Below are 23949 nucleotides of genomic sequence, written 5' to 3'. Positions count from 1 at the left end.
TACAAGCAAAAGCACAGGTACCTTTCTCACCATCCCCCAGCATTCTTGTGTGTTTCACAGTGACACACAATGTAGTGCCTCTAATACAAGTATGGCTGGAAAAGGGTCCTGATGTGTATCACTATAACCAGTTCTAAGGCCATGGCTGTTTGTTATTTGTTTCTTTGTATTAAAGGCTGCCCCCTGCACTTTGGAAAATTTCACAATTGGGTTTGTCTATAATTGCTTCCCTCTAGAATTCCACATCTGCTTGTTATGTGGTTTTATCCTCTAATGCATCCTTATTGCCTTACGTCTAATTACTTATACTCTCTGCTTACCCCACCTCGTCTTCTGAGATCCTGCTTCTGAATATTTAGCAATGTTCCTGGAATGTCAAGGAACAGGCTGATATCTACATCATGAAGTTTACAATTGGTAAATGATTTGACCAAAACTCATTGGTGCTATCAGTAAAGGATTTCTTGAATTTATGGTTTCACAGAGACCCAGCTATAGTTTTGTGTACCCTCTTATTTTAACACATTGATACTCAAACATTGTTTTATAAACTAGTTAAATAAAAGGAATATAAGAAATACAGCCATGGGTCTCCCCAGTGGCTCAGCGGGTTGAGCACAGCACTGTGAAGCTGTCTGAAGCCTCCATGGCACCGGTTCGATTCCCAGCCAGCCAGGGCGATTCCCACATGGTGAGGCAGACCTCTCCTGTCACGCCCACTGCTCCCCTCAGCAGTGTATTTCAGTCCTTCTGCCTGTTCTGCTACCTGCTCTGTCTCTGGTGGATTCTCTCACCCTCCTGCACCTCTGGCCTGCACCCCAGTGTTTGTATAAATAAATAAAATCATTTAAAAAAGAAAAGAAATGCAGTCCAATTGCTCCCCCATAGGAATATAAGTTGGAATAAAACTCTTGATTCTCAAAACACCTAGTTATGCTTTTGTGAACCATCCTAGGATCATCGTGATCTTAGCAGGCCAATCAATTTAACTTAACTTCTGTGGGTGTCAGAGTCTGCTAACAGTATAGCAGAGATCACATCCACTGTACCAGGCAGCCAGCCTTAGTCTAATTCTAACAGTTCCAAGTTGGTGATGTACTATCAAGTTATTAATCATGAACCCTAGAAAAGAATCTGATTACAACAGAAACTCATTGAGTTTACTATCCTTCTCAGGAAATATATTCAGTTCACAAGTCTATACTTTTAGAATGTATGTCATGGTTAATTATTAACTGTATTAACCAGAATGAAAGAAATATTAGGATAGCAGTTAATTACTTGTCAATTTCTGGACTTAAGAATTATTAACAACTTAATTGAGATATAATTTACATGTCATGAATTCATTCATTGTAAGTGCCCAATTCAATGGATTTTAAGTAAATTTACAAAAACTGTGTAACCATCACTACAGTGTAATTTTAGAGCATTTCATCACTCCAAAAGCAAACCTCATACCCATTTATAAGTCAATCCCTATCTCCTCCCTCCACTTACCCCAGCAGCCCCAAGCAACTGCTCTTCTACATTGTTTTCAAATGGATTCCATTATTTATAATCAGGTTTGAAATATGAATCGAGCTCAAATTGAATGTTTTATGAAAGTCAGTTCTTCCCTTAGACAATGTTCACTTGGCACAAATGCACACCCTGATCTTCCTGGTTCATCTCAATCAGAACATCCAGAATCTGGATATCTGAGAGGCTCTGGTTTGGGGGTACTTCTACAGTCTATGGCTCTGTTCTTTGCTCCAAAGTGATGATCACCTTAGGTTTGGTAATGCAATGTCCCCATGACAAGGCTATTCTAGGTCTCTAGCATCATGTACCAGTATAAGTCCACTGAGCATCATCTAGGTCCTACCACTCTTCCAAGGTGAAATCCTCAGTCACATCCTCAAGTGACACCATCCCCAGAGGTTTATTCATTATCTGTGTTTCACATATGCATATTAGGAAGTAAAGCTGGGAAAGAAGGCAAATGGAATGGTCATGAAAGGACTAGTGTGACTTGCTTCTATGTCCTAGATTCTCCTGTTCATTCTTCTGCTATACATTACCTCTCAGTTCAACTCAGCTCATGACTTTTTTTTAAAGATTTATTTATTTATGCATACAAGAATTGGGGTACAGGCCAGAGATGCGGGAGGTGAGAGGACTCACCAGAAACAGAGTAGGGAACAGAACAGGCAGATCGATGGAAATACACTACTGAGGGGAGCAGTGGACGAGTCAGGAGAGGTCCTCTGGACCACTCCCTGGCCAGGGATTGAACTCATGCTGCAGTGGCTGCGGACAGCTTCATAGATTGCATCTTAACTCCTTGTGCCACCAGGGAGGCCCTCATGTCTTTTTTTTTTTTTTTTTAAGTAAACTTCCAACATCTCAATCTTAGACAGCTTCTGGAAGAGGTAGTATCCCCAGATCTTGTTCACTCTGGACAGAAACATCACTAATTGCTTGGCCCTGCAAAGTAAGATCTCCTTCTCTGTGTAATTCTTCTGCCTCTGTTTGAAGTACTAGTCAGAAGGCTCAGGCCACAGGGGTTGTCCACAAGTAGGATTCCATTTCATATGGTGGCACCACCTGTTCATGCTATATAGCTGTCCACACTGAGCTTGGGAGCAAGAGTGGGAGAATGGAAGTTCCCCTAATACACTTGATGTCTCTATAAATTTGACATTTCTCAACAATTCATACAAATATAATCCTACAATATGTGAAGTTTTCACTATTTTTTCCTTGTGATGTCCTATTTCCTTGAGATCTAGAGTTGCCATGAATTGTACTACTCTTCTACCTATTTTGCTACTTTAAGTTCACCTATTTTAAATATTTGTAACAGTAACTTAGAAACATTTACAACAAAATAAAAGTGGGAAACTTCAGTGCCCCACTTACATCAATCAGATCAACCAGATTACAAACCCACAGCTAAGATACTCAATGGTGAAAAACTCAAAACTTTTCCTCTAAAAGAACAGTTACAACAAGGATGTATACCTTCACTGTTAACTATCCAACATGGTATTGGAAGTCCTAGCTAGAGGAATTAGGCAAGAGAAAGATATAAAAGGAATACAAATTGGAAAAGAAGAGGTAAAGCTGTCACTATTTGCAGATGACATAATGTACACAGAAAACCTTGAAGTCTCCATTAAACTAATTGAAATAATAATACATAAAGTGGCAGGGTACAAAATCTATTAACAGAAATCAGTTGCATTTCTACATGCAAAAAACTAACTAGAAGAGAAAGAAATCAAGAAAACAGTCCCACTCATAATCGCAAAAAAAGATATGTAGGAAGAAACTTAAGCAGGTGAAAGAACTGTAAAACAAAAACTATAAGACATTGTCAAAAGAAATAGAAGACACAAAGAAATAAAAAGGGAATCCCTTTTTGTAGATTCAAAGACTTAACATTGGTAAAAAGTCTATCTTACCCAAAGCAATATTTGAATTCAATGCAATCCCTAGTAAAGATTCAATGATATTCTTCAAATAACAACAATAAATATTACTAAAGTTAATAAGGAACCATAAAAGATCCAAATAACGAAAGCAATACTGACAAAAAGAAAAAAAGAACACAAGTATCACACTCCTATATATCACACTACACTACAAAACTGTAGTGATCAAACCAGTACATCACTGGAATGCCAAGAGACACACAGATCAATGCAATAGAACTGAGAACCAGGAAATAAAACCACATTTCTATGGACAGTTATTTCATGACAAACAAGCCAAGAGCATACAATGGGGAAAGATAAGTCCTTTTAATAAATGGTGCTAGGAAAACTGGAAGGATACATTAAAAAAAAGAAAGAAGGCCTCCCTGGTGGTGCAAGGGGTTAAAACGCAACCAATAAGGCTATCCACAGCCACTGCAGTGCGAGTTCGATCCCCGACCAGTGAGGTGACCCACATGGCACAGCAGACCTCTCCTGGCTAGCCCACTGCTCCCCTCAGCAATGTATTTCAGTCAGTCTGCCTGTTCTGTTCCCTGCTCTGGCTCTGGTGAATCCTCTCCAACCCCCTCCCCTGATCTCTGGCCTGTACCCCAGTTCTTGAATGTATAAATAAATAAATCTTAAAAAAAAACATAAATAAAAAAGAATGAAACTAAACCACTATTCACAGCATAAATAAAAATTAGCTCGAATTAGACTAAAGACATGGATGTACAACCTAAAATAACACATACATCTGGAATATAGAGAAACCAAAGTGTCGGATAAAGCCAAATCAATTTAAAAAAAAAACAACCTAGAAATCTGATTGTGTAACTGAGGCTACAAGAGCAAAAGAGGGGAGAGAGCAAATCGGGACGGAAGCATAGTGGACTATGTGTGTTTTGGTGATGGGTGAGAGGGAGAGCTCCTATAACTCTTAATCGTACACAGTATTGTAAAACAATGTTACCACAATAATATATACACATATAAGTATATATCACTGATTTTTATAGACACAGATAACCCATTATCAAAGAAGAGTAATCTCAATTCTTTTGAGGAATTTATATTTCTTGACTCATTAAGTGCAATATTGTCTATAATAAAAATTAAATCAGTTTAAATTACATGTTAAATAATGAGGCAAAATCTAACAGATCTTTATGAAACAGTTGAGAATTAAAACACTTACTTTTATTTGAAGATCCTCAGAACTATCTCTTGACATGTACAAAGAAAGCAGAACTGGCAGAGTATTAGAAACTGCAACAGCTCGTGCATGTTCCGGAGTATGTCTCCCAATTTGTCCCAAGGCCCAAGCAGCAGCAGCCTTAATATGATTTTCTGGTTCTTCTGACAAGCATACTGACAACTGGGGCACACCCTGCAGCAATGATCAAAAGATGAAGTGTTATGAATCTAAAGCAGGATAAAAGAGTCTTCCATGTCCTTCAAACATTAGAGTTCCTTCTAATTTTGCATAAATGAGTACATCACAGGAACTGTCATATTTCAAGTCAAGAAAATGACTAGAACTAATTTACCTTAATTATGTGTAACAATCCAACTAAACAAAGCATATATTTGCTCGTGTTTACTCACCAATTAGAGAGGAATTTAACGAAACAACAGATGCCACAGACTAGGCTATAGGCCTAGATTCCACCTTGACCACCAATTAGAGAGGAATTTAACGAAACAACAGATGCCACAGACTAGGCTATAGGCCTAGATTCCACCTTGACAAATTCAAAATACTTAGGATTTCAAAGCTTTTTATTTCTCTTTGTTAAAAAAGTTAATATAGAATCCCTAAAAATTGCCTCTTCTCCAAGTATAATAGACCCGGGAACAAAGTAACTACTATAGATCCAAAAGCAAATGAGTTATTTGGGCAAGAATTTTAAATAGAAAAAAAAAGTCCAAGATGGTATCAGAAGAAGTCCCCTGCTTTGCTCCCCAAAGGATCATCTACTTTAACTAAGGAATACTGTACCCAGAGAGTTCCATAGCTTGAGGTTATACTAGAACAGCTGTTGTACTTCAGAGACCAGGCAGATTGTACAAGAAGAGACATGGGGGAGATTCTATCTCCTGAGAAGAAAAGGTGGGTGGAAATGATGTTTGGAGCTATATATGGGGGTGGGGGGCTGCTAGGCCAGAGGCCCTGGGGAGGAAAGAACTGAACAATTGTACATACAGACCCTTCACTGAGGGAAAATATGTACAGACAAGCTGGGTGCCCCAGCAGATCAGGTCCCCAGAGAAAGGAAAAAGTAGAGTACACTGAGGCCCTCCCATACTCTTCGGGCCTAGTGGAGACCTTGTGAGTCTCACTGAGAATGTGCAGAGACAGCAGAGACTCAGGTCTGGAAACCCAGAAAGCAGGGCTGTTGGTGGCACCACAAACACAGGCCTACGCACACCTGCATTCGTTCACAACTGGGTCTTGAGCAATCTAAACCCCTACCCACTGATTCTGAAGCTGTCAGTACAAGTCTCAGACCCATAGAAGCCAGAGAAAGACAAATCCAAAATAATAAAAATTACAGCTCATCTGCTGGAGAGGTATAAGTAGTTCAAATCTCTAAAATCTAAATCAGCAAAATATGCAGACCAAAAAAAATACAAACACATGGCATTTTTGATAACACTAGGGAATACTACAATACAAGAGAACAAATCTCCAGAATCCAAACACAAAAATATGGAAGATTTTTTCTTCCTATCTGATAGAGTTCGAAATGGTCATGATAATGAAATTCAAAGAAAATGAAGGAACTACAGAAAACCAAGGCAAATGATAAAAAAGAACTCTGAAAAGAAAATCAAGGAGATATAAGAAAAATCATTTAAAAATTAGTATGAGAAATAAAATTAAAGAACAGAAAATAAGGGAGTTGTGGCATGTAAAAATGTCAATAGAGCAGATAAAAAAATATTCTACAAAAAAAGCTATGGAAAATTAGACCACTGTAGGACTGAATCAATGACCTTAAAGATAATAAAGTACAAAGGACCCAGGTGGATAAAGAAATACAAGGGGAAAAAATGAAGAAACACTCAAATAACTATCTAACTCTACTAGGAAAAGCAACATAAAGTAATGAGTATCCAAGAAGAGAGAGACAGAGACACACGCGCGTGCACACACACACACACACACACAGAGAGAGAGAGAGAGAGAGAGAGAGAGAGAGAGAGAGAGAGAGAGAGAAGGGAACAGAAAACTTATTCAAAGAAATAATAGAGGAAAACTTCTCAAACCAGGGGAAGAAACTAAATATACAAGTCCACGAAGCTAAAAGAACACTTGGTTATCTAAAGATAATGAGACTTATATCAAGATTCTTAGTTGTGAAACTATGAAGCATTCAAGACAAATAAAATATATTCAGAGTTGCTAGGGGAGGAAAAAACAGATAACCTATAAATGTATTACCATAGGCTCCCATAGCTGGGAGCCCCCAGTTTCTCTGTACTTCTGATTTCTTTGAGCAAACTCTATGTGCAAGGAGAGAACTAATTGACATATTCAAAATATGTAAAGATAAAAATTGCCAGTCAATAATATATCCTGCAAGACTCTTCCTCAGATATGAGAAGGAAATAAAGGCCATCCCAAAGAAACAGAAGCTGATGAGTTTGCTAACACTAGAACTCCCGACAAGAGGAGTTGGAAGGAGCTCTCCTATCTAATATGAAGGTAATAGAATTCATCAAATAAACTGAGCAAGGAAACAAAAGAACCAGAAAACTAAAGATAAAATGGTAGTAGCAAACCCTCTTATACTAATGATCACATTAAATGTAAATGTACTGAACTCACCAATCTAAAGGGACAGAGGAGCTTGTTGCTCAGAAAACAAAACCCAAATTACTACCGTAATAGGAAACCCACCTGAACACCAGAGAGAAACACAGACTCAAAATAAATGGGTGTAAAACAACCCTACAAGTAAATGATATATTAAAAAAAATTTAAGGCAGGAACAGCCATACTTATATTTGATCAAATAGACTTCCAGCTTATAAAGGCAACAAGATAGAGATGGACAATGTGTAAGGATTAATGGAGCAACCTTAGACAAAGCAGGGGAGGCTCCTCCTGGTTAGTTTGGGGAAGAAATATAGGAAGCAAGAGCAACTGCTGCTTCCTTCATCATTCTTCCTGTGTGTAAGCTTTTTGACTATCCACAAAGGAACCTAGAATCAAAGATCGTGCTACTATCCCTAGAGTGACCCTTCAGAAAGCAGCACCACTTCTCTGTCACCACATGGAATTTGGGAGTATAAGAACAAATGGAAAAGCACAGGACAAAAAGGGAGTGAAGCAAAGAAGTATCAAAAATTGGTAGAAAATAAAGATCTGAGACTCCTCTATTTTTTCCAAGGACTGGCAAGGGACAAAAAAGAAGTCCACAGGGTTTAACATGCAACAGCATGTTTCTATGCTGACAAGAAACTTATACTTGAGAGGGTTCCAAGAGACACTGTAAGCACACAGCCTATGAAGCATTCTTCAGGAGATCAATATTTAGCCATTCCACAAATATTTTTTGAGCACTGACAATATACCTGGGATCTAGTATATGCTGGGTTAATACAAGTTGTAAATTAAAATAGGGCAAAAAACACACATTAGAGAAACAAAGTGTTTACTGTCTGACATCCACTCAGAATTGCTTGCATCTAGGAAGAAAAGCAGGAAAAAGGGATGTTCTAACAACTGCCATCTCCTACCCAAGACAGGGAAGGCAAGCATGTGTAGACCTCTAAGAATAATGCAAATGACTGCCAGGCACCTCATTTACAGTAGTTGTTTCAAATTAAGGAATGCTCTAGATGTTTGTAAATATGTACAGTGCTTGAAGTTAAACATATAGTTAGTATTTAAATATAGATAACACTCATACTCAAGGAAGTGGGTATTTTATTGAGATCAAATATTGAGGGGACTTTAAACTTCCACAGAATAAACCTTTTTTGGGCCTCCCTGGTGGCGCAAGTTGTTAAGCACCGCACTATGAAGAAATCCACAGCCCCCGCAGCAGTAGTCTGATCCCCCAGGAGCAACCCACAATGGCGCAGCAGACCTCTCCTGGCTCACCCGCTGCTCCTCATGTGACCAAGACCTTGGCCCCCACCGTGTTTTCTACCTTTCCTGCTTCAGTCAATCTGCCTGTTCTGTTCCCCATTCTGTCTCTGGTGAATCCTCTCACGCCCGCATTTCCAGCCTATACCCCAGCTCTTGTATGCATAAATAAATAAATCTTAAAAAAAATGAATAAATCTTATTTTAAGCATAGCTTTTGCAACCTACAATAAGCACTGGGAAAAAAAAAATTTCAGGTAATTCTTTCACTCTGCTCAGGTGTATATTATACTTTGTGACAGTATTAGAATGTGGTTTTATCTTGAAATATATCAGTGCAATAACGAGAAGAAAATGAAGCTAGAACAAACCTTGGAAATGATCACCGCCATTGCCAAGTTCTCAGAATGAGCCGCAACATATCCAAGCATCATGATGCCAGGCAGCCTTATATTTCCTTTGCAGGACCCAATACAATCAATCATGGCAGCAACTCCTCCTGCATTGACAATCAACTGTGATAGCTAAGAGGAAAGAAGGAGCCTAGATAATTGCGACCTTAATGTGTAAGATCAACTTTAACTTTTTCTTTAATGTTGCCAAAGATGTTTAATTAGGAACTAAAAACATCTAGTAAAGTTTGAAATATCATTTAGTGAAATTAATGTGGTAACTACAATCCTGCTATTTTGAAAGCACAAATATGCTACTCCCTGGAAGGAGCTTTACTCTGGTTCAATCTTTCATGCATGGATGGCAAGACTTTTTTCCTACTATAAGGGGTGTCAAAGTTCTTCGCCTATATACCTCACCTCAGCCTAGGGCTGGTTCTAACTAGCTAACTACTGAAACCCCATATCACAATACATGAGTATAAAACAGATTAATCACTGGATGCTGAAAGATAATGCTAGACTTGAAATATTCTAGCTTCATAATACCCCCTTTTTACCAGTGATTACTAGCTGATCAGTCTTGAAAAATCACCACCAAATACAGTTGTTAGGTGAAATAAGGAATGAGGATTTTGAACCTTAGTGAAATGAAGTTAGAAAAATCTACACAGAAAAAAAATACACCTTCTAGAATCCACCCAGGGTTGCTTTGTCTCATTTTGCATCTAAGAACTCAGAGAGGAACACTATTGTGAGAGCAGCTATTGGAGGGGATACACTATGGAAGGGGGTGTGAAGGGAGTCTCTCCTACCCGGAAAGTTGTACCATCTCACACTGCTCCCAGCTATACTAAAATGACCAGGATATTATGGTCCCCACAATCTAGAAATATTAGCAGGAAAGGATTGAAAACTGAGATTTCAGACGCAACTTCCATTGATATGTCCTAGTAGTTCTTAACTGGGGTAGTTTTCCCCTCTGGGTACACTTGGCAGTATGTGAGGCACTTTTGATTGTGACAAAGGGGCAGGAGGGGTGCTACTGGCATCTAGTGGGCAGAAGACAGGGATGTTGGTAAACATCCACCCTATAGTGGACAAGACAAACCCCCACAACAAAGAACTATCTGTCCAAAATATCCACAGTGCTCAGGTTAAGAAACCCTGACTTAACCAGATCATGTGGCTGAGCACTTAGGTGCTCATAAACAAATTGATGTTTTCATAAAAATAAAACTAACCGCACACTGTATTTTGAAGCTAGTTGTTTTTTTATGTTTGTTTTGTTTTACCTCAGGTGTATGTTTTGCAATCTCTCTAATTAAAGTGGAAGCATTTTTCTTCACATATTCATCTTTGTCCTTCAAACAGGTAAGTACAACTGGAAAAATCTCTGCCTCAACCACCATTTCTGCCAGATCCACAGAGTGTTTTGCAATCTCACCAAGAGCTGAAAGGACTTGACGCTGTTAAGTAAAAACCAAAAGAAAGAAACATAAAGTAGAGTCCACTGAGAGTTCAGATGTAATTTAAACAGCTTTAACCTTCAGATGCTATTTAATAAGGAAAAAACAATTATATATTTAACAGAAAATTACTCAATCTCAAGACATTCATGTCCTAGTCTTATTCCTAAATATTCCATTTCCTATAGTGGTCAATTTCCAAGTTAAATGTCTTAGCTCTCTATTGATTATTTAAATATCTGTATATTGCAGATGATCAAGAATATGATCTTTGGATTATTTCAATTTGTAATAATTTATTATGACTTTAGGATTACTTGAATATTATTTCTTAGCTTTGTAATACTGAATTTGTGATACATGTGATAACATGGTAAAAAAATCATCAAGTAGAACTAACATACTATTTTGACATTTTGCTGATATCATTTTGAAGAACTCATTGCTTTCTTGATATAATTTAAAAAGTTATGAATATAATTTTTAGAAAACAAAAGTAAAATTGGTGACTATCAAATGAAAATCAAAATTTTGAAAGCTATAAAAAAAAGCTATGGGTATGGCTAATTTTAGTGGTGGCTTAAATATTATAGTGGTGGACTGAAAAACTTTTAGTTGTCCTCTAATTCTGTGATTCAATCATTCTGTGATATTTTTTAAATTAATATTTTTATTTTAATTGAAATATCACTTTTTTACATCCTTGCTAGTGTATTGACACTATAGGATTTCCCCCCTCAGGTGTAGTTACCATAGCACTCCCACCACCCTAATACCCACAGTCCTCCAACACAGTCCACTGTGATCTCCCCCTACCCCCGCGATCACTTACTTTAATGATTCATGTTAATCCTGGTACTACTCCAATTTTTAACATGGCACATAGTTTCCCATTTGCATTTTTATTCTCCAGTCCTTATCGCATGCTTTTTACACATTCAAAGACCAAACATAATAATTCCTATCTGTTTTCAATGATAATTTAGGAATGATTCTTAAATGTAGAATATTAATCCTTGCACATTTCCATTTTCTTAGACTATACGAAGCTGGTTTGTTGGTTTGTTTAACTTTATTTTTAAATACCTTCAACTTAGCATCAGGATTCAGGATCATCTGGGCTAAGTGAGCAACAGCTCCGGCATCCACTACTGTCTGTGCTAACTCCGGAGAATGCTTTGAAATATCACTGAGGGTGGAAGCAGCAATCCTTTTCAAAGCAATTTCTGGCTCCTGGATACAAAGTACTAAAAGAGGAACAGCTCCCGCATCCACCACAGCTTGTGACAGTTCTGTGGGTCCAAGGAAAGTAATTAAGTGAGTATGGGTGACTGACCCTTGTGCAAGCCATTTTTCACCCTGACAGATACAGCAAAGAAAAAAGGGGAGGGTGTACTTCACTGTCTCGACATCTGCATTTCAAATCAGCCTTCCTGGTTTCATAAACCATGTGGACCAATCCTGAGCTGAAAAGCATGCAGGTCAATAGATGGACCTCCATTTACATGAGCACATTTGAGGTAGATTAGGCTGAAATGGCTTGTTATTCTTTTTTTTTTTTTTAAGAGAGTAAGCAGATGTCAGCTGTTTAAGCTCTGACAATTCTGCACTTCTCAATAGGCAAGTATTTTATGCATGGTTTACAATAACAGAGAAAATTAAATACCAAAATTTACCAACTACACTAATTAGGCAGTATTTTGTGCTATTTACATGACTAAACATTAGCATGAATCTTATGCCAATAATGTCAATTTTTAATTCTTTTTCATTTTATAGTACTTCAAAAAGATTTTTTTAACTTTATACACAATAAAAAAGGTAATTTCATTGTACATATAAAAACACTTTCAAACAGGACTACAAATTTCAAACACACTACAAATTGCATTTTGATAGATAGTGTTTAGATAGAGGAATATATTATCTTAACCATTTTGTTTGTCCAAAAATAATAGCCCCCAAATTTCTGGTAGCCTGGGCATGTTTTAAATCCAGCTAAGATACCTATTCAGCATTACTTAAGTTATTTAATCTAAAGTAAATATGGTGGGCCTCCCCGGTGGCGCAGCGGTTGAGCGCTGGGTTGCGAAGCTGCCCGCGGCCTCTGCAGCGCCGGTTCTATCCCCGGCTGCTCCCCTGCCACCGGAGGAGGGTCCCACACGGCGCGCAGACCTCTCCTGCCGCCCGCTGCTCCCCTCAGCAGTGTACTTCGGTCCTTCTGCCTGCTCTGCTCCCCGCTCTGGCTCTGGTGAATTCTCTCACCCTCCCGTGCTTCTGACTGTACCCAGTGCATGTATAAACAAAACAAACAAACAAACAAATAAATAAATAAAGCATGCCTCTATAAAAAAAAAAAAAAATTAAAAAAAAAAAAAAAAAAATAAAGTAAATATGGTGTGTAATTTTTCAAAGTATTGGTGATATCATATTTTATAAGAAAACAGATTTGTGTCCAACATTTGTTTTCCTTCAATTATTATAATTATCCAAAAAGTCCCAATATAATATAAACGATTTATTCATTCTTTCTTTAAGAAGCATTATTGAGGGGGCCTCCCTGGTGGCACAAGGGGTAAAGTCTCAGCACCATGAACAATCTGCAGCCACTGCAGCATGTGTATTTCAACAGATCTGCCTGTTCGGCTCCCTAGTACGTCTCTGGTGAATCCTCTCACCCTGCCTCCTGCACCTCTGGCCTACACCCCAGCTCTTATATGCATAAATGAATAAATAAATCTTTAAAACAAAACAACAACAACAAAAATATATATATATATATATAAAAAGAAATATCGGTGAAAGGTTATATGCCTGGTTCATTCAACTCTGGTTCATGTAACTCACTTCCATAAACTAACTCTACATAGATTAGCAAAAATGTTTCAATTTTAAATATCTAGTCAAAATTTGAAGTACAAGGGGAAGTTAACATATAATCTCAAGAACCAGAGCCAGATGAGTGGAAATGGTAAATAAAAGAGAATTACAGTAAGAGACTACATTGTCAACCTAGCATTATCACAATCCTCAGAAACATGTCTGGGATTCCACTGTAGCTGTCAGTAAAACAGGTGATCACTATTTCTCTCTCCCACCTGCCCACCCGAGGGACACTGGAAGAAAACAAAAAGTGTGATATGCAATTTCTAGGTATAATTTTCACATTTATGTTCATTATCAACATATCACTTATTAATTTATTAATACCTATATCACTCAATTATATAGGTATTATATGGAAATATGAACTTTGTATGTACATACCTAAGGGCACTTGGAACATAAATGGATGAGACATTTTGTTTTAGGAGAGTATAAGAATTACTTCATTATGTAGTTTCTTTTTTATACATAGTTACTAAGAATAAAGAGTAAACTACAATTGTTTAAGAGTATTACTAGCAAAAACTTTATTTGTAAAATATCAATTACCTTTGTGATTTTCATACATTTACTTTTCTTTGACTGTCAGAATGCCATGCTCTTCTTTCCTTGAATATTATAATGTGACTAATGAAACAAACCATTCTTTCTACTTGTTACCCAATCCCATCCCAGTCCTACGCTATTTTCTATTATCCCTATAACAGCAATGTTAATTGTGGGGAACATTGGGGACAGCACAGGGGAAAGATTTGTGGTGAAGGTAATGAAGCTTCCACGGATCTGGGTTTGTCTTAGCAATTTTGTCTTGCAATTTCATGTACGTCTCTCTATATATGGTCCTATAAAACCAGAATCTGTTTCTGAGTGGTACACATTATTATTAATAAATAATACTGTCCTACTTTCATACATATGTAAAGTATAAAAGGGTATATATGCAGGTGAAAATACAATGGGCCCAAATAATCCACACTTATATTACACACACTACAGGCTAGCTATTTCATTCTGCTTCTGTCACTCCTAGTTTATCTATGGCATATCTGTCTCTTCTTCCCTACTACTTCTTGCTGTCCCTGTTATCCACCCAGTTGCTTTGTCAGTCAGGACATGGGCTTGTGAGCCAATCCTGGCCAATGACTCCTGAGTAGACGTCAGTTAGAAGCATCTGTAAGAGGTTCTTCTCTGTTGTAAAGAGATACGCAGGAGGTTAATACTGCCTCTTCTTTGCTGGACATGGTCATGTCTGTAAATGACATCTGGAACTCCTACATCCATCTTGCAACTCTATCGGAAAAATCACCAATATACTGAGGATGGCTTAGTACAAAAATGAAAACCATCTGGGTCTTTCCTGACAGTCAGATGCATAACCAACCTTGGAACTGCCCTGACTCTGAACTTGGTGTCATGTGAAATTACAAAATGTCCTTATTGTTTAACCACTTGTAGTTCATACTGTGTAGCTTATAAACAAAAGCATCCTGATATAATTCTCTTGTGCTTGGTGTATATGCATATTGCCCTCTCTTCCTTCAATCATTTGGGTGTTCTTTAAAAGCTTGCTTTATGCTAGAAATTTGGCTAAATATGAGGAAATCAGAGTAAAACACTCTTCTGTCCTAGAAGAGTCCACTCAGGGTGACTGTAACACCAGACCACCACAAAAAAAGAGCAGAGCTAGGAGGCAAGTCTGTGGCATGTTTAGGGAAATTGCATATGGCATGCAGACAGTCTACTTCTGTTGCTCCCTTCTACGCTTTTCTCTGTTCCTATGCTTCCCTACTCTAAAAAAGACTCTAGTAACCAAAACACATACAAAATTCTGGTACATTTAAAATAAATTCCCACAGGAGTGCTCATTTTTAAACTCCAATTTGAAAGTGAATTATGGTTATTCAATTGTCATACTTATGAAATCAAAGATTGATATGAACTGACTTAGATACTCATTTCTTGACAGTAAGTCAAGAAATTTATCACCAGTCTTGAAAATATCTTTGCCATTTTAAATTTCAAGTGAACATTCAAAAAAATCAAATTTAAAAAACACAATTATGCAATAATATGTGACATAATCATGTACTCTTGGATAATGAGCAAGATTAGAAGTTTTAACTAAATTAAAAGATATAAAGCAAAAAAAGACTGTTATATAACCATGCTGATGGGATTAATACTGGGGTGATGGTGCTACTAGGGATATATCTGTCTTCTCTATTTGCCAATTTTTCTTCTATGTGATTACATAATTAAAAATATAAATATGAACAATGTCTCCTGTCCATACATGTAGTTATTGCTGGAACTAACTACTAACATTATTATCTAAGAAAAATACTATTATGTAAAAAAAATTTTAGCTTGTTTGTCAATATAGCAAAAAGTTTCCTATTTTAAAAATTGTGGGTGGGATTGCTTATCTCTTTTAAACAAAATATTAGAAAAAAATGTACAATTATTCTTCAAAGAATTACTCATATATACTAGAAATACTATCCTTACTTTCCCACACTTTCCCTGCTGCCTTTATTTACACCTTTACAATAATGAAGTAAAAACATCACATTTTTTTTATGTTAGGAGTTACTCATTTTTCACAATTTTTTTAGAATGCAGTTTCTCAAAGGGAGCAAAATTACCATATTACCCTTATTCACAAACAGTAATTAAAGTCAAATGTTGTGTGCATGTAGAAAATTGAATATACAGTCCTCAACCTTGATGGTTATTTGTTTTCAGCAAAGAAAAAAAATTGTTCTCTTCCACCTCATGAATAGCTCATTGATGAGTGAAGGAATGGAGGTGGGACCTACTGGGCCCCTGCCTGGGAATGTGCCAAGGGTGGGGGTCCTCTACTCACACTCTTCTGTGCCTCTCAGATCTTCCACGATATGTACATACAACTCGTTCATTAGTAATAAGATGAAAATTTGGATGCCAGCTCTTCACTTCTTACACAGATGCATTTAACTAAGATTTTATTCTGTGCTCTTGTTGGGAACTGGGATTTGGGTTTGGCTTCTTTTCCTAACAAAATTAAGATTGAACTTGTAGTGATCTCTCAAGTGTGAAGTGTTAAAAATTAAATGGATCAAAATCTTCAATTTAAAATAATTGAAAAACCTCAGGTTTAATTTTAAAGCAAAAAGAGAACTAAAGGGAGGCCTTTTAAAATCAACAACACTGATAAAATCAGTGCTATCTAAAGCTGGGTCAATGGTATATAAGAAGTGACGTTAAGAAGGCAGACAGAAATGCCCACCAGCATAAATGGGGAAGACTGTCACAGGCAAAACTAGGTAAATTAGGCAAAAGTGACTTTGCTTTAATAGTGCTCATGGTGGCTTCAGTCCATCCAAACTGTTGCTGCTAGTTGTTTGTCTAGAACAGGAGTGGTGAACTCAATGCCCACAGGGCCCAGGCAACTGAAATAAGTCATAACAGAAAACTGTAAAAGGTATGTTCCAGCTTGAGGAATAGAGGTTACTTAGCTCCAGCCCAGTGTGCCATGTAGGGGGTTAGGCCTATTGATATCAGATCTCTTACTTTTCAAGACAATCCAGAAATCTGATCTTTAACTTGAAATTGACTAGTTTTTTTAATGTTGGCAACATTTATTTTTAAGAACACCTTTTTTGAGATGAGAAAACATAGCAGAGAGCAATAAAGCCCATCTATCTAGTGGTCACCTACAATCTGCAACTACCTTTTTAAAATCTTAGCTTAAAACTGACACTCTAAAAGGACCAGTGGAGGCTTCAGGATATGGAAAGGTGATGCTCTTCCTACCATTGATTTTTGAAGTCGTGTTTTGTAGTAAAGAACTGTAGAATTCCTAAAAAAATTCAGAGGACAATTCTAAGAAATTGATGAAAACGTAAGTGGTTTTCATTAAAACCATGGATTAATCTAAACATACACTACGATACTCAACTAATACGCTCATAATGAAAACACAGTCATGAAGTCATGAATCATTATTTCTTTGCACTTAGGTGGGCACAATTATCAGATAAAAATAGGCTGGTGTTTGCATCTGCCCAGAAAATACATACTTATATCACTTCAAAACTGTTTTTTTAATAATACAGGTTAACAATATATTTAATGTCTGTCTAGCACCTAGGATGTTTTGTTAGTAATCAGTTGGCTCAGTTCCTCACCATTTCCACAACCTTTTCATAGGCTGCTCATCATGAGGCTTGCCCGAATGTGAGTGATCCAAAAGGAACCCAAGACAAAAGCTGCAGTCTTTTATGATCCAGCACCAGAAGTGACATCCCATCACTTCTGCTATATTTCACTGGGACAAGGTTGGAGACCACTTAAGGATGTGAATAATGGGAGTTGGGCATCCCTGGGGTAGGGGGCTGCATGGAGGCTGGCTACCACAAAAACCTTTCTTCTTCACCAACACTTCTGACCAAGGCAACATCCTTTCATAGGTAACAATAACACACTACAGCTAAAATTCTGAGCTGAGAGGTTGACATCTCCATCGCAGACAGGAGTGAGAATTTGCCTGTTATTAGGAAAAGTTCTAACACGTGGTTTTTATTTATCTCCTTTACCCTCTCATTTGTCGTTGTTTCCTATTTTCATCGGTCTACCCCATTTTGCTACACCCAGTCTTCACAGCTACTAGTGTAACTGTTACACATTGTTAAGGATTCAAAAGGTGAAAGGTTAACAAACATTCATATGCCTTGAAGGTTAAATAATTGAGGCTAGTTTAAAAAGTCAAGTGAGTCAAGGAAGCCATTAATCTGGAGTCAGTGGGGCCTTGTACAAGAGATAATCAGCTGGAATGGATGAGCACATTCACAGTGCAAGAACAGCTTCAAGCTATGGCAACAAAAAGGTAAGAAGTGGAGATGAATTTATCTTTTTTGATTGCTGAGTAATATTTCATGGTGTATATGTACCACATCTTCTCAATCTGGTCATCTATTTTGGGGCATTTGGTTTGTTTCCATAGCTTATCTATTGTATATAGTGCTGCTATAAACATAGAGGTGCAGGTGCATGAAAAACGATGTAAAAATATATATAAAATAAAAAAAGGAAGTGGAGGTGAGGGAAAGAAGCTGAGAGAAGACAAAGACCTTGGGAATGGCCTTGGAAGATACTAGGTAAGACCAGATGTAAAGTAATTTTTAAAACCCACTTTTAGTAATTTTCACTTTTTGCCTTAACAGCTGAGACTAAGTTGAAAAGGCAAAACTACAGTGTCTGCAGTACGCCTGTAATGAAGAAAATAAGAATAAAGTACATGGAATAAGATCTTTGCAAAATATATTTTTTTGTATCTAGAAGCTTTTCATTTGTTTTATATAATATTAGAACTAAAATTGTAATTTTGTTCTACCTACCCTTTTGCATTCTGCTTTTAAAAAGAAGTGGAAAATGCATATTTTATCGCTCAAATTTCAATGGCACTCAAAATCTGAAAGGCATTCATGGTTTTATACACTGGAGACTGGAAAATAAACCAAATTTGAGAACTGATTTTGTTCTAACTCAAAAATTATGTTACGATGCAGTGTTCTAACTCCAGTTTATTTCTAAACCACTAGGGGGGCCTCTCTGGTGGCGCAATCTCCTGACTTGCCCACTGCTCCCTTCAGGAGTGTACTTGGGTCAATCTGCCTGTTCTGTTCCCCACTCTGTCTCTGGTGAATCCTCTCAACCCCTACACCTCTGGCCTGCACCCCAGCTCTTGTATGCGTAAATAAATAAATCTTTAAAAAAAATAAATAAACCACTAGGGTACAAATACCCTTCTCTTTATCCACTCAGCACACACACCTGTGACATTTCTTTGTACTACTTAGAAAAAAAAGTCTCAGGATAGCAGAACAATAGGTAATATCAGGCAAACAGGCATTTTATATGGGAATGGGGCTTAACCTTCTCCTGAATCTGCACTATCAGTGTCACCCTTGCTTTTACTTCTATGCCCAAACTCTGTCCAGTGGTTATCTACATGTACTTAGAATACTTTAAAATTCATAGTAAATAAAAATATAGAATTCACAACATGTTTTTACCAGCACACAAATTTGGCAAGTAAAATAACATAATTTTGTAATTTAACTCACTTTGTTTGCCACATTTGGCCTCTATAAACCAAAAAACACATTTATTATTAAAACACATTTATTATTTAGAGTCTTGTATTTTCACTTTTTCTTTTTTCACCAACAAATAAATAGAAAAGTATTTGTGAAAATAAATGTGAGTTTCAAAATAGGGGTGGTATGTAACATATATAATCCCATTGCATTAGGTGTCTCTATGTTTATGTGTTCCTCAAGTACCAAGATAAAATAAATTATAAAAAGCAAAAAATCAACCTATAAGCATCAGTAAAGACAGCAGTCTGTCAGGTTTTATAAATGGTTTTTATTTTTTAATCTTTTAAAATAATTTTTAATGGTCATGTTCTAATATCCCTCTGCACCATCCTCACTCTAACACACCCATTACAATGTCCTAATTTTCTCAAATATTTCACATCAATATGTGTATTTTTAAAAAGTTAATTACTTTTTCCTAAGTCTATTTCACATAATTTAGACTACTGGAATTAAATATGAGTAGCATAAAAGAATATTTGCAAAAGATCTGAATTTTATAGTCTTTCCCTCATTTAATGTCATCATGCTATACCAGATAGAAAAGATTCAGGTCGTCCAGATCTATCCAGATTCCCTGCTTACATTTATTATCTCTCTAGTAAACAGCATATAATCACTAAATGTTTCTATAGTATTCAAATCAGCCAATTCCCTTAAGGGCTGTTCATCTTTGTCCTCAGCAATCTCATCTCCTAACTCATAGCTAGAATGGAGATTTCTCATGCAGGTCCTTCAGGGTCTACAGGAAAAAAAAATAGTCACACACATGTGGAAAGCAGCCACTGGAGATTAAAAACAGAGGCATCTGGCAAGACTTTCAGATACTACAAGGCTCTTAAAGCAAAGAGTGATGAGGTCTCATACACTTTCCTCTCTCACCTGATAAATAGGAAGAATCTCTGAAAGGTTTTGAGTTATAGCCAGCAGTTCCACCATAAATTGTATCCGACCAGAATAAATCCTTTAACCTCTCTACTTCAGTTTCCTCATCTCTAATAGGACTAGTATACCAATGATTTCCAAATTTCAGACCAGCCAATCAAATTGATTTCACTTTCTCTGCCAGGCAGGAGAGCAGCCAAAGTTTGCTTTTCGGCAGCAAAGGTTTACAAGAAACCAAGTTTACAGGAGACAGCACTTTTAGCTGAAACTCCCAAAATAAACACTTGAAAGTTTTCCTTGAGCCCCATGTGGCAGTTCATAAAGTAAAAATCAAAATCAACAAGCAACTATACACCAGAGACACAACGGGGTGGGGAGGGGAGGAGAGAAGGAGGGATTAGGGTCAATATAAGGGGGGGTGGGAATTGTATGGGGACTATAACCGATGAGAATGCATACATTGTGCAAAAATGAAAAATGATGTAAAAATATATATAAAGTAAAATAATAAAAAAGAAAATCTGCAATCAGGGGAGTCAAAGAAAAAAGAAACAAAGAAAGAAATCAATTTCAAGAAGCTGAAAAAAACAAAAAAACAAAACTCTTGCACGCTCCTCCTCCCAGTCAGGCTATTGCTCTAGCCTCACACCCAAGCACTGGAAATGCTCCCACATTCCCCACTGGCTCTCCCGCTGCTGTGCTACTGCCAGTCACAGGGCAGGAGGGCAGCTGCCAGGAGGGAGCAGGGAGGCCTTCCTGAAGCCCTCTGGGCAGAAGGGCTTTGGCCACAGAGCCCAGGCTCCTCCTGCCTCGCTTCTCAAGGGCTCCTCTCCAGGCCCTCCTAGCTCCAAAAGCAAAGCTAATTGGTATAAAGAATGAGAGATTCCACATTTTTTATGTAAATAAGCTAATGCAATAATTCTGTAGCGTGGGAGAGTGTAGCAAGAAGGAGGAAGAGAGACAAGTAATCTGAGAATCCTACCTCTGTCTTTATTAACGAGCACATAAATATATAAAGAATTGGTCTATTTATCTTCAAAATCAGAGGTACGTATCATCCAGAGTATTACTAGCTCAATGTTCAATTACAGAAATTTGATCACAAGATTTGTACAATTAAATTAAAAAACCAACTCCACACTTCATGGTTGTTAGTTCCCCTTGGTTATCTATAAAATGCTTCAAACTCTACACATAGAAGTAACTTTTAGAAATTGTAGTTTTCAAATAAGGAAAAGTCAGATTTTGGGTTTCTCATTTCTAATCGATGCTTACCATATTTTTGCTCTTTATACACAAAACATTTCTCTCCGTTGCCCTTAAAGGTGCACTTCATTTCCTTTGCATCTCCACTATAGGTGTTAATTTCCTGAACTGTATAATTAAACATTTTACTGCTAATACTAAGAAGAAAACAATGAATGAATGTCCTCATTCCTCTCAATAAATTCTTTTCTTACGAGATGATTCAGAAAGAAAGGTATTTGGCAATAAATCCTCTATTTTCACTCATATTCAGGATGTGAATGATGACTTGCTGCTTTTTGGATAATAATTTCCTTTCCCTCAAAGAAATCTATGCAGTAACCTCTTCTGGGGGCTTCTGGATCCCAGGTCCCTAACTAGTGTGAAATATTGAAATTCCAGTGGGAAGCCCATGAGGGAGTCAGATAATAGCAAGAAATTGGAATGGAATCCCAAAGACAGATGTTATTTATAAACTACAATTTAGCCTCAGGCACAACAAAAAGTTATCTAAGGGCACCTGCCTGAGAGGGTGTCTAAGTGAATGTCCCTCTAGGCTCTTTTGCACCATCTTTTGAAATAACTCACGTTACAATCTGTTGGCCATAAAGTCCACTTACATTTAAGCTGATGACCAGCTTCTGATTTTAAAAATTGCCTTAGTTTTCCCAATCAGCATATATTAAATAACAATCCTAAATTATACCAATTTGGAAAAGCCAAATCCAGATAGTAAGGATTATTTTGTAATACATTAATTCTGAATAGTTCTAAGCATAACTACTTTTCTTCCTTGGTTTACTTTTATATCATTTTTTGGTCTCATCACTTTAAGAACCAAATTAAACATGTAACCATGCAAGAGACTCTTCCTGTTTCTGTTTTCTTCTTCAGTACTCTTTCAAATTAGCAGTCAGTAAAGCTGTCTGGTGTGCTGGTTAACACAGACATGTGATTAGACTCACACTCCGTCTTCACCATTAACACAGCTTCAGAATCCTCCCTAAATTCCACTTTCTTCCTCTGCTTACCAGGAAGGGTAACACCTACATCTTAGTGGCGACTGTAACCAACATGAGATAATGTACCTAAAGCATACTGAACAGTCAGGCACAGAAATTACTCAATAAACAGCAGCTATTATTTTATACATACATACATAGACAGTGAAAAATCTGGAAAATGAAGAAACATTATCCTTAATTCTATCACTCTAGTAACACAAACATATATCTTTGTAATTTATGCCTGCATAAGAACTTATTTTTATTTATTATGTTTGTAACATACAATGTTGTCCTTTTTTGCACTATAATCTCGTATTCATGTTATCATGCAGGGTTCATTAATTACTACCTTTTGAAATTTGTTGCATAAGATTTTATTAAGTAAACAGCATCATTTAACCATGAAATTCCTGGCAAATAGGTGAGTTTTTCAATATTATATGCAGTACTACTAAAACATTTGCAAGAGTTTTGTTTTTCCATTCTGTAGAATATTTTCCTAGTATGACTACACAAAAAAGCTTGCTTTCCACAAGTTCATATGATTTGTAGACTCTCCACCAATGCATATAGCCATCATGCTGCCCTCTCCAACCTTCAGCACTAATACTATATCTTTTATTCAAGATTTAGCATTTGATAAGCACTGATCTAAGTGCATACAGAACCTCATCATCTATCACTGAACTAGCTACTGTTAATTGCCCACTTTTCATTGACAAGTAAGTTGAAACTCAAAAACTTAAAAGCCACATAGAAGGCCACACAGCAAGTAAGCATTATAACTTGGACTCAACATCAGAACACTGTCTAATATCACAGCACTCTTAGCCACTTGGCTTTATTTCTTCTTCACTCTTCTTTCTCCAAATAATAATAGGTGGGAAAAGATAGTTTCATTGATATTATAACATGCAGCTGTATGATTACTAGCAAAGTTGATCATTTTTACATGTTTATTTTGAAATTACATTTCCTCATTATTTTTTCATATTATTTAGCAACTTCTGTAAAGTACTTGGTATAATTTTGTTCCCCATTTTTAAAAAAGATTTATTTTATTTATTTATGCATACAAGAGCTGGGGTGTAGGCTAAGGGTGCAGGGGCAGAGGATGTGAGAGGATTCACCAGAGACAGAGTGGGGAGCAGAACAGGCAGATCGACTGAAATACACTGCTGAGGGGAGCAGCGGGCGAGACAGGAGATGTTTGCTGTGCCAGGGTTATCTCCCTGGCCAGGGATTGAACTCGTGCTGCAGTGGCTGCTGATAAAGCATAGTGCTGAGACTTAATCCTTTGTGACACCAGGGAGGCCCCCCCAATTATTTTTAAAGTAATTGGGTGTGTACAACATTCGTA

The 23949-nt window shown here is 37.1% G+C and overlaps 1 protein-coding gene across 1 annotated transcript in view; it reads right to left on the bottom strand.

Moving 5' to 3' along the window:
• The window catches only part of SPAG6 (sperm associated antigen 6), a 49402-nt gene that overhangs the window by 8210 nt on the left and 17243 nt on the right, over nucleotides 1-23949 (bottom strand). The window contains exons 5-8 of the mRNA XM_037510701.2: nucleotides 11510-11715; nucleotides 10250-10423; nucleotides 8934-9086; nucleotides 4660-4851 (exon numbers count right to left, since the gene is read on the bottom strand). Of these exons, the coding sequence (XP_037366598.1) occupies nucleotides 4660-4851; nucleotides 8934-9086; nucleotides 10250-10423; nucleotides 11510-11715 (725 nt within the window). The remainder of the gene's footprint in view (nucleotides 1-4659; nucleotides 4852-8933; nucleotides 9087-10249; nucleotides 10424-11509; nucleotides 11716-23949) is intronic.

This window comes from Talpa occidentalis, unplaced genomic scaffold (assembly GCF_014898055.3).
Source record: "Talpa occidentalis isolate TD23 unplaced genomic scaffold, MPIMG_talOcc4v2.1 talOcc4.14, whole genome shotgun sequence".
NCBI classification, from domain to species: Eukaryota; Metazoa; Chordata; class Mammalia; order Eulipotyphla; family Talpidae; genus Talpa; species Talpa occidentalis.
The sequence above is the reverse complement of the archived record's forward strand: the minus strand, read 5'-3'. Positions and strand labels throughout refer to the sequence as shown.